Here is a 12,628-nt window from a genome sequence, read left to right on the forward strand (position 1 = left end):
ACTCAGTGACACAATGTTTTTTGTTTTTATAAACATGGATATATTGACATGATGCAATAGCTTCATTGATGCCCTGGCTTAAGAGTTTGCCACTAAAATGGCTAAACTGCATCATGAAATTGTTATCCTTCAAAGTTACGAAACAAAAGATTACATTCCCAGATGTCTTATTATATTACAGGACAGAAGCTTATGTTCTCATTCTACAAATCATTCCTTGAATAAATCGCACTTGCATTTATTAGTGAGGAAAAACCCCAAAACATATTTTATCTGAGAGACTTAAAACAGCCTTCTATACTTTATACATCTCCTAATAGCTGACCATGCCGATTGCTCTTCCGCTCTTCACTGATGCTCATCACCACCATGGCACCATAACATAACTCTAAACATGTGCTGATAAAATAGAAGTCTAATTCCCAGTGATCCATTAGACACGACTCACTAAAGCAGAATCTGACTGCACGTGTCATACACAATATGTAAATCTGTCATGTCCGAATGCATCGACACTGGTGAAGAGAAATAAATACTAGCTGCGGCAGATAGATATTAGCTGCGGAATACTTTTTTGCAAGGTCCTTTGCAGACTGGTTTTCATTAGACTGTGCCTCTGATGCATTGCATTGTTATTTGGAGAGAGAAAAAAAAGCCACCCAGCTTAACTGGATCGAGACGGTCTTAAAAGGGACGTGCCCTGTGCCTCGCAGCTTTAAATCCTCGCTTTCCTTCCCTTAAGCACACAGGCCATTTATTCCCTCCTCCATGTAAGCATATGGCTTATACATAATGGTTTCTGGCTGATAATGATACATATTTTGTAAACGTGTAGTGAAAAAAAAAACCGAAATGCTAATCAACCCAAGTGGAATTTCTACATGTTGTGCCTCCGGAATGCAATTTTTTCACAACCCTAGGACAACAAAATAGAACATCTGATAAAATCTGGTTTTCCGGGAAAATCCAAACGTGGTGTGGATTGGTCAGTCAAGAGTGAATTATGTATTACTTAATCATCATTTTGTCAGAATTACACTGAAGGAGATTGACATGGGGAGTTATGGATGGACACTAACACCCCGGTGTTAAGCCTGTAAGGAATTGGCGTTAAGCTTTATGAGGTCATTCACCCAGAAAAGAGAGAACCATGGATCAGTTATCTAGGATGGGGAGATTTCCTGCATCACGACACAGGTCACCAAACACATAAAGATACCACATGGATCAAGGTAGAAACTATGTGAGATGAGCTAGTTCATGTAGCCTGGAGGAGTGCCTTTTGTCCATCCATTCTTCAACTACCACTCACCCCTCTATGTCTCAGTCCATTTGCTTTCTCTACCTCCCTCTCCTCCTCCGCTCCTCTCTGTGAACCTGCCCTAGAGCTGTCCTGTCATAGGCTATGTGGGTGAGTGGCAGTGTGGTAGATACGCTACATCTACCCAATAAAATCCAAATTCCATGGTTATATCCTTGTGTAAATGTTGGAGTTGGCTGGAATCTGAATCCTATAACATCTCTTTAATGTTCAGCTACTGACAAAGGAGAGGTAATACATATTACATGGGCTTATTCTTAATTCCAACCTCTCCGTGTTAATTCCAACCCCTATAATTGTATTTATTCATGCTCCTCCTTTCGCAGTCCCTTGCAACATAGTGATGTGCCACAACACTGTCATGTTCCTTTTCTCTCGTGTTTCACCCAATGATATTATATCAAATACACCTTTCACGAAAGAAGGTCCCCTACTCCCCAGCCAGTGAGACCCACCCACCTGCTATGCTTCACTCCAGTACATAGCAGCAGAGGCTCCGAGGAGGAGGGAGGGGAGGACCATTCCCCTCAGTGAAATTTCATAAAAATAGAAATATACAAAAAAAAAATCATATGGCACTAAATAATTGATTAAAATACACTGTTTTGCAATGGTCTACAGTAACTTCAACTGCACTGTCTGCGGCAGCACCATTGTGTAGCCAGAGGACAGCTAGCTTCCATCCCCTCTGGCTATATTGACTTCAATACAAAACTTGAGTGAACTGACATGTTGTCCATACAATCATAGAATTAGGATCAGAGAACGAAGTTAGTGTGATGTATTGGGATTGCACTCCAGAGCATTATGGGGACTCTGTGTTGAGACGCTTGGTGACATTGTTGGATAGTTGAGCATTTTGGGAATGTTATTTAATTCAAATTCGTTTTTTTTTTCAAATTACAGATGGAGGAGGTATATTGTAAATTGTTTTCAGAACTTTATTTTTGTGTCCAGTTAGTGCATGTTATTTGCCTTGCTAACTTAGCTACCAGGGAGTGTGCAGTTTTCTCTGCCAGAATGGCCAACGCTGAAGAACCCCTTATATTCTCTGGGGTACACGGAAAATGTGGGAATTAAAAGCGAGGGTTGACCTCTGCCTGAGATCAGGTTCATGGAGAAGGATGAAAAGGTGAGGGCATTCAATACCAACTGGTATCAAAAGTATAGTTGGTTAACAGGGAGCCTTTCACCAAGCCGCCTGTATTGTTGGCTTTGCCTGCTTTTTGGAAAGTCTTAGCCTTGGTCGAAAGGTGGGTACAGTGACCTGAAGAACATCGATCGTACAGTTAAACGGAAAAACAAACGCAGGGAGCAAATGCCCAAATCAGATTCAAGCTTCTGGGAAAAAAGCTACATCGATTATGATGAAGGTCTGCGTATTCAAACTGCGCAACACAACGAGAAAGTAAGAAGAAACAGGAATGTTCTCAAATGGCTTATCAACACCATTGCGGTTTGGGGCATGCAAAATTTTGCTTTTAGAGGACACGACGAGAAAGTTCCGCCAACAAGGGCAACTACAAGGAGCTTGCATAGGTAATTGCACGTTACGATCATTTACCAGCTGAACACCTCGAACTTTCGACTGTATTTTCTGGGATGTCGAAAACAATTCCGAATGATTTGATCGGTTCCCTCGCATCATCCATTAAAAGTCAAAATTAAAGAGAGGGGTTGACGCAGCGCATTTTCCCACGCTTTACACATTCCTCTGGTATTAATTTAGCAAAGATAACACATCATCACTCAGGACAGACAAGTAAAACCTCCTGACATAAATGTTGCAGCACCCTAGGCTACACTTAAACATTAGAAATCTGACATCTCACAAACAAGAATATTTTTTCAGTCTGATCAACTGTATAATAATAAGAGCAGCTGCATACAGACTATGAACCCTCTCCATCTGGTCAGGGTAAACTAATTGGTAACGTTATGTATTTTTAGTCCATTTGTGTGTCAGGAGAAAATGTGAATGTGATCAAAGTTTGTTTCTATTCAAATTTGGGCTGGCTAGGGTGCCTATAAGTTTGTAATCTAATTATTAACTGGAATTCATCAATAAACATAGTAGTGATGACAGCTGCATAGGTCTGCATGACACAACCATGCATAAAGCAAGCTCAGCCCTCTGAGTTCTATTGTCTATCAGTTGTTGTCTATGTGTCTGGGTAGAAGAAATCCCCCTCCTAATCTAGTCTAAATATCATTTATATGAACAAAAGGTAGCTGCAGTCTGACAGGGTTTTCATCCCCCTTGGGCCAGGAGTCTTCTTAAAAACCATGTGACTGGTTTAACTGGTTCCATAGTCCGTAGAAAACCTTTTTTTTTTTTTTTACAAACGATTAATCATTGTCATACCTTATTTTATTTGACCTTTATTTAACTAGGCAAGTCAGATAAGAACAAATTCTTATTTACAATGATGGCCTACCCGGATGACGCTGGGCTAATTGGGCACCTCCCTATGGGTCTCCCAATCATGGCCGGTTGTGATACAGCCTGGAATCGAACTGTAGTGACTGAGATGCAGTGCCTTAGACTGCTGCGCCACTCGGGAGTCCAAAAGGGTATAGGGGTCAGAGTTTTCCTAGTTAGGTTAACATATAATGAAAAACTCCAGGCCCTTAGGGGATAAAATTTGCCCCACCGCTCTGAGACCTATGGTGCCACCAGTCTGCTTGCAGTTGTCAGTAATCAGGTATGTGGATGATCAGGGCTTTATTCAGGAACGTTTCTTGGGCTACTTTCATATGTCAAGTGGGCGAGATGTGCAGTCTGTGTTTGATTTGATGAATTTTGAGATGTTGGAGTTTAACATCAGAGAAACTCGTCCAAACCTATGATGGCGCAGCTGTAATGGAATGTATCTGCTATTTATATTTACAGCTAAGTCCCCTCCTGTTCCCTGATTAAGAGGTGATGACTACTCCACTCCACTACCATTGTCAACTCTCTCCTTACATGAACTGCAGCCACATCCCACGTGCCCACTCATCCACTGGCACATTGTATGTTTCCCCTCCACACACTGTGAGAACCCCTATTCATTTTCTCTCATTACTGTATGTAGAGTCAATCACATACACAATCACATTATTACACATCAATGATTCTACTCATTGCTTGGACTAATTCATTCGTATCTCTTTTGTCTACCTGTGTAGTGTGTTGTGTTATTGTTCTGGGTCTTCCCAGTCAAATCTTGTACTGCACTGGTCAAGCCTCTGAACACCTCAACTCATGCCTCCTACCCTCATTCAATCACTGCTGTGATCCCTTTCCAACACGGTGTAAGTAGCACTCTCATTCCCATTCCCCATAATATTGTACTATACATGTCTTTATTAAATGCTTTAGGTTCAAATAAATAGTCTTTGATGACATTTTGAAACACACTTTGTCGTCTCCGTGCGTTCCGCTCCTATGCCTGTGGGTCTCCCATCCTCTTCAAATTTTCAAGTCACCAGCCTCCACTGGTACATAGTATACTCTACTACCCCAGTTGTTGCACAATAACCTGTATTTCCTCAGCACAAAATTGCATGTAGTAAATGTAATAAATTATTATGATTTGTGCTTTATTATGTACTGTAATTCATACAACAATAAAGCACACATTACATCAAAATCACACTACTTGAAGCTAGAGGGAAGATTTACAATAATTTAACAAAGCAGATTAAAAAAAAGAAAGATAAGCTTGAATGCATATGAGAGAGAGAATAAGATAACGGCCCTTACTCTCAATAGACCATTAACAATTCATCTCACCAAAACCTCAGTGTTCTGTGATAGTTCATGCATTGGAAAGATAATGATGATTCAGAGGATCATTATGATATTGCTTTGCTTCTCCTCTTTGTGTGAGGACAATGAAAATGAATTGGGGACAATCCCTGACTAGTTCTAGTGCTCAACTTCCCCTGTAGTAGTAAGGGTAGACATTTAGTGGTATAGCTTTAACAGCATTAATTCTTCTACCGGGAACAACGTAGCTGTAGCAAAGCCGGCTGGTGTGCGTGTTTGTTTGTTTCTAGGACAAACATCACACCCATTTAAAAGTCCTAATGCGGTTTTCTGTCTTCATGTTTACTCTGATTAAAAAAATTGTGGCCCCAATTTAACCAAAAAAGGGGAGCATTTAGGAGCTGGGACGGGGCTGATATATTTTTTGCATCAATCTTTTTTGTTGTTGCAACAGTTAATTCATTTGGAGGGGATCTGAGGCTAAAAGACAGTCGAGCACTTTGTCTCCGTAGTCTTCCTATGAAATTTGGATGTTGGCCTAATTCGTTATTTGCCCATTGCATGCGTTACTTGAGCATTATATGCATGCTTATACGCTTGAACTCATTAAAGATAAGATCGATAACTAAAGTAGTGAAAGTTACCTGGTGTCTTTGTAGACGCACCAAGTGAGGAGTTCACCCGAACATCCCCAGGCCCCACTTATGGAGTGATGGAGTATGGGTAATGGCTTCTTTTTCCCATACCACCTCTGAGGACACCCATCATCCACCCTGCTACCCTCTCTCCTGAACGGTAGGTGCCCTCCTAGAACTGCCTCGCCAAATTGGATTAATTAAAAGCATTGCTTTGAAGTGCCAGCCTCTTATTCACAGGAGATATGGCAGGGGGGCGGAGGGGCATGCAGAAATTATAATGGGAGTGGTGAGACCATGGGTGGGGTGATAAGAGGGAGGGAAGAGAGCATCTATGGAACAGTGGGGGGAGGTGGGAAGGAAGAGGGCAAGGGAGCGAGAAGGAAAACTTGAAGAGGGAGAGCAACAGAGAAAGGGGGCAAACAAAGAGAGAGGAAATAAGTGGGAGGAGGCCTTTCTTTTCTAAAAAACGTCCTACTTTGTGGCAGTATTTCCCCAGAGCACCTGGCATACAATTAAACATATCAACTCCCCTCACTGAAGCCTCTCCTCGTCAAGAACATTGAGCAGCCACTGCAGATGGGCCGCAACTCAAGAGTTGGACTCCCGGGAGAAAGTTTTGGGGCTGTTGCTACTGCAACAAGACTGGTGTAACTTGAGCTTCAGCATCCAATTAGTTCCGCCACCTATCTGACTCAATATCCTGGTGATTGCGCTGGATCAGGGGCTAGTCTGTCTAGGTGCTTCAGAGGGAGTATCCATTCACAAGAGGAGCATACTGTAGTTATGGAAGTTATCTGTTCTCTGCCTTCTGCACCTCAGCTAAATTCACAGTGGCAATGGGAGGGATTGTATGGGGAATCAGACTGGCTAGGCCAGGTCCTATCCTCAGTCACTTCCAACAGCACTCTCCATGGTAATTTATAAAGTTAAGTGCAATGCTTTCATCAATTTCCCAGGTCTAGTTTCCATCCATTTACACCGCTGTGTAATCCTACCAGTTGATATAGAGGCACGGCTTTGTTTGTTTGTTTTCCCGCTACCTCTTTGCACCGGACTGAATCTTCATCTCGAGTGTAAACACATACAGCCTCAGATGTTCAGGTGGGCCAACACTAGATAACGCTCGCCCTCTTCAAACCCCCAGGGTGTCCATGCGTCAGATCATAGTGGGACCTTTTTTTTGCCAGATCTGATACAGCAGAGCAGCGACTGTGAGTAATCCAACGATTCGGTTGATTTTACATCTTTCCCCCTGAGTAGTTATCAAGAAAATATGAATAATTCAGCAGATTAGAAATAGTTATCCTTTTAGTTGGAGTAAAAAAACAAAAAAGGTTGCAGTTTCATGATAATAAAAAATAAAAAAAATTCTCAAGGAGGAAATGATTCTGGAAGACATGAAAAACCCCAAGCGGGAAACAATCCGAATATTATTTTCATTTTAATTGCTCTTGTTATTTTTGCTTAATGCCTTGCTAGCCAAAAGTGAGTCTTTCTGTAGGAGGGGATGTGGGTTGTTTACCAGAAACAGTTGCCATGAATAAACCCACAAAGCTCCACAAAGATGATAAAAATAAATGGAGGAAGCAAAATATCCACAGAAAGAATTAGTTCCATCTAACATTAGCACTAGCTCCAAGCTCTCAAGAGCAGGGAGTCAGTCTTGAAGATCCTGTGCACAGTATTCTGTACTGTGAACATGACCACCCCCAATGACAGTGCCTTGTTCAAATTTAATAAACACAAAATGTTCAAGGATTATAAACAGCTGGCAGGATATATTGCCGTAGTGCTATCAATTAATGCATGAATTAAACGATACATTCTCTTGAAATTATCATACTGTAAAATAGCACGGAGGGAGACGATGACAAAGTTTCAAACAGGTCATAACAGCTCACCATGTAAGGGGACCACTTTTTACTAGATGGAAGGAAAATGTATGATATCGTCTTTCACCCTGGAGAAAAAAAAAGAAAAAATTTATTGTTTCTTAGCTTCACATTTTTATTTGTTTATGATCAACAAGTATTTTCTAGGATCTTTGGTGTTCCAACACCCCTTAGTTGCACATTGACTACTGTCATATACTGCGGTTTACCCTTTATAAGTAGATAGAAAACCACTTCAAATCACAATCTCCTACAAAAAAACAGGCACACTGAAGACACTTCCTTGTTGAGTTCACGTACACTAAAGAGATCACATATTGACACACGTGAGAAAAAGACACCATTGTGAGTCAGTGACAACAGAACAAATACACTCATGACCTTTAGAATTTCCCTGAAAGTATTCATATAGAAAGCTCATTATCCTCAATTTATAAACACATTTCAGACTTAAATATATATATATAATATATTTTTTTTTTAAATCCGAAACAGATTTGATCCAAATTTCAATCATATCCAGAAGGTCACAGACATTTTTATTCTGCTCCACAAACATATGAATATCAGCTGTATGAAAATATGACAGTGTAATGCCTTGACAACACTGAGTTTTGTGATGATCTGTGAACAGTGCAAAGCGTTAAGTAAATACGTTGAGTATGTAATGTGATTACATATTGCCCTTAAATTGCACAGAAAATCAAAAAACACGGGGAGTCGCAAAACGTCCTGGGCTGCGGAGAACTTGAATGTGGCGATTTCTACTGTATATACCGTAGTTCCACTATTTAACTACGGTTCTTGATTGAGTTTTGAACTGATGCGCACGCTGGCGGATTATTGTGTGTTGGTGAACTGAGGAATAAAGAGCACAGATAGAAGGTGAAAGCCGAAACGGATGAGCTCATCTAACGCAATGCTGCATGAGCATCAAGGGTGACCAAATCCAACGCTGCTCTTTCGCTCACTGCGTTTTCCCTCCCACTTCAAACCCAGCAGGACCGGAGCCCACAGGGAGCAGCTGTTCAGCTCTCCTGCTCCACCTCACCCAACAGTCACCCATGAAGCCACTGTCAGCTCCTGTCTTCTGATTTAGAACACATCCTTTTCCCCATTAGCCCTCTTGACCAACAGGACACTAGAATGCAGCACATCATATCCTCTTCAAATACAATAGAAAACAGGTGAAAGAAAACAGAGTACATTCCACCCGTTCAAAAACAAAACAAATAAGAAGAACGTGAGATGAGTGTGCTCAAAAAAAGAAATCAAAAACGGGGGAAACAAAAGTGTCAGGCTTTCTGCTCCAGTTTCCAAAAGGGGGGTCTTTTCAGGAGCAGAGTCTGCCAGATCTGGGTTAGCCTGAACCATTCTGATGCCTGATGTGTCTCTTGGTTTGTCTGTCGCAAACACTTTCCCATTACAGCCTTTTCTACTACCCAGATCACTCTGATATCCAACCCAAGAACTCTAAATGAGACTCCGATCTTCCTGCTCTTTCCAAGGGTCGATGGTTAGAAGTTGTTGTAAACAGATGATTTTTGTATAAAATCAGAATGGTATTGTCCCTCATGGATCATACGCTAACATGAAACAAATTAATGCTGGAATAACAAGCTTATATTTGTCCAAATCTAATTTCACTCTGAGTCTGACGCTATGAGAGGTAATCTAGTATTTCCCATAACCTTACAGGAGTCATTACAAGACATAATGGGATCACTTAATTGTTATTATTATTATTTTTTTTACCTTTATTTAACTAGGCAAGTCAGTTAAGAACAAATTCTTATTTTCAATGAGGACAAATTCAAATGAAGATCGGCACATAGAGTATCGGAAAACACTGGGAAGACAATTTCACAATCGGATAAACAACAAAATATATTTATCGCTTTGACAATCTTCCTGAAGTTGTTTGTCGTCAGATCAGCATATGAACCGACAAATGGTGCATTTGCTCTCCTAGAAGTGTTCTGAACAACAGAGATAGACAGTGCTGCTGCAGGGTCACAAGACTAATGAAACTCTGGTTAAATTTATATGAAAAAAGATTATGATCAACCTTACATTATTGCTTAAATTGGCATATCTTCTATAACCATCATCTTTCTAAAACATAAATAAACTCAACAGATACAACAGACACAATCACAATATACACAATACATAGAGAGACAGTGCAAGTTGGCTGGACCAACAGTGGCCGAGAGACAAAAACCTGTTCATAATGCGTAACTTTTCACATCCAAATATCAAAAAAGTAACCCATTCACCATGGAGCTGCAGTAAGCACTTCCGAATTCATTAATTCAACACAGTTTCTTTCACTGTCACAACCGACCACCTTGATAGGAAAAACAAGAAATAAAATGTATTCTTTTTTGCAGATTACTGTTTAAAACCAGTTTTAAAAAGGACTAAGAAGCCGTTTGAAGCACACAAAGTCCATTCAACCTCGAGAGCTTTGCCCCTGTGGTGACTCGGAATGCTATCAGCACCACCGCCCCTGTGCACCTCCAACTGCCTCTCTGTCACAACGACACAACCCCCAAGGCACCGGGGCGGCTCGTGGGAGGCAAACAGGCCATTTTTAAAGAGAGCCTTCCGGATGCATCTCCTTTTCAAATTCCATTTCGCCTTAGATGACTGGGCTCAACATACCACAGTAGACCTAGAGAAGGAATCCTACTGTATAAAAGACAACCATCACAAATCATGGGCTGACCGTTTGAAATCGTAGAAGAGGATACACTATTGTCGAAATGCTTCACTTCAAATACTTGGCACAGCATATAGTTGTTTCAAAACGCGTTTCGAAGTTACGAGGCTGCGGATCTAGGGCTCATGATCTTACATGCCAGTAGTACATGTGTACTGTACCCTGTTATTATTACATCAACCTTTGAAATACATAAGTCCTGCTGTTTGTTTTCTTTTCCCGGGTACGGATTAGCCATTGTCACACACACCCGACTGCACACTGTACACCAGATACAGGCATCACACTGGGGAGAAAAGAGTAACGGTATTATCTGGCCACTGTCTGGGAGCAAAGTCTTGTAATGCTAATAGGTTCGGCTTAACGTATGACATCTCGAAGGATCGGCAATAATTGTCATCAAATATATGGTCGAGCTATTGTGACGCACTATTTGAACTTTACAAATCAAAACCGCGCAGCTTAATCAGTAAGGCAGTATCAATATCTTGAAAAGAAGTCTAAATGAGAAGAAGGTTATGATATCATAAATAAGCCCCCCCCAAAAAAAGGAGTCGAACTATTTTGTCATTAACAGCACACAGCGATAATATCGAATATCGCCCATATTTGGAGTAGCATATTGTGGAATTGGTCTCCCTAAATATTGCCCAACCCTAAATTCTACTCTGTAATGTAATGCTGCTCTCCTATGTAGTACAAGAGATTCATAGTTATCTTGGGTCAACTACATCTTTGCGAACCACTAATCAACCATGATGACTATAAAGGAAGAATGAAACGTTTTGCAACCACAAAGGGCGACATAGAACATCCTCTCTCTTCACACAATAAAATATAATTCAGACATAAAAAAAACACAGATACAATAATCCAGGTTCACAATCAAATTGTACCAATGTGATTGGTTAATAAAATGTGCTTCTACTCAGCATATCAGCTTGTTGCTAATAGTGATCAAGAGTCTTAACACGTTTTGCAAAAAAAGTTGCAATTTGATCATGGAATTTGGTCCTAGATGGCCTTTGAAAACCACCAATCTGAAACCTGATTGTAAAAGAATCACTCAGGTCCACCTCCCTCCAATAGAATGGTCAAACTGTAGCTTTGGATTCTTGCACTCAATTGGGCAATGACACAAGTCTCAAACTGAAGTCAGGGCACGGAAAATAACACCACATCCAAGGAAGAGACTAAGCCTAATCCTAGATTGAAGATAGGTCTTATCCAGCCTACTATTGGATAGAAATCAGGACATGCAATGGAGGAGTAGGATGAAGTTTTAAGTGACTCATTTCATTGTTGGGATTGGAAGCCTCCAGAAAAAACAGTAGTCAATGTAATAAGGCTAGAGGAAGGAGAGTCTTCTAGGTAGAGATCAGATGGATATGGAAAGCACATGACCATCTATTGACTGTAGGGGTCTCCATGGTAACTGGCACTGTAGCTGTTGTTGTCGAGAGGGGAGAAAACAGGGGACAGGGTTGAAGAAGAGGAGGAGGAAGCAGAGGGCGAGTGTAGATCTAGATCATCGACAAGTCCCATAACCCTCAAACGCATTGTCTGTGTCTATAGGGGTCCCATCGGCCCCCTCCTCCACCCCAATGGGCCCCTGAGGGCTGAGATGAGAAGAGACTGTGATGTACTGGGAGGGGAGAGGTGCTACTGTCCTGCTATGGGCCCCAGAGAGCTCTAACAGGAAGGCTGAGCTCTCACCCAGCTACATGCTCTGGTGGGTTAGAATACGTGAGGTGGGCTCTGTGAACGACAGAGTGCCCCGGTGGGGCGGAGAGAGGGACGTCCAACCATCACCACCACCCTGACCCGTGCCCTGGGTGCCTCTGACCCCACCCGGTGCCTCTGTCCCAGTCTGGGAGCCACGGTGGATGCGGTGGCTAACGATGATGCTGTTACCGAAGCTGCCCATGGTGGTGCTCTGCTCCCTCTGGACCACGGCCGTCATACCACCCTCAGCAATCAGCCCGCGGAGCCGAGAAACGGCGTCCTCCCCAATGCCCTGGTCTTGAGATTCCCCTGGGCGGGGAGGGAGAGGAGGAGGAAAAGACATGGAGAGCTTGGTAACACATACAGTAGAAACAGTCACATTCATTTCCTCAATGTTGGATTCACTTCATTACTGGAGCAAAAACATGTTGGTTCGCAATGTTCTACTCGCTGAACATGTTGTTTGCACCAAACTACACACACATGAAAAACAAACAATTTCCACTTTTTACACAGATGCATGTACTCTGCTTGGCGGTTGAGAAACTGCCTCCATAACTGTAACCAGACAGT

General features: G+C 41.8%; 1 protein-coding gene across 1 annotated transcript in view; it reads right to left on the reverse strand.

Annotated features, from left to right (window-relative positions):
* Positions 1-7,426: 7,426 nt before the first annotated feature.
* LOC135505302 (activating molecule in BECN1-regulated autophagy protein 1-like) overlaps positions 7,427-12,628 on the reverse strand; it is a 104,679-nt gene continuing 99,477 nt past the window's right edge. Inside the window, exon 17 of the mRNA XM_064924560.1 lies at positions 7,427-12,364. Within this exon, the coding sequence (XP_064780632.1) occupies positions 12,051-12,364 (314 nt within the window). The 3' untranslated portion in view covers positions 7,427-12,050. The remainder of the gene's footprint in view (positions 12,365-12,628) is intronic.

Source organism: Oncorhynchus masou, chromosome 2, assembly GCF_036934945.1.
Source record: "Oncorhynchus masou masou isolate Uvic2021 chromosome 2, UVic_Omas_1.1, whole genome shotgun sequence".
In the NCBI taxonomy this organism is placed as follows: Eukaryota; Metazoa; Chordata; class Actinopteri; order Salmoniformes; family Salmonidae; genus Oncorhynchus; species Oncorhynchus masou.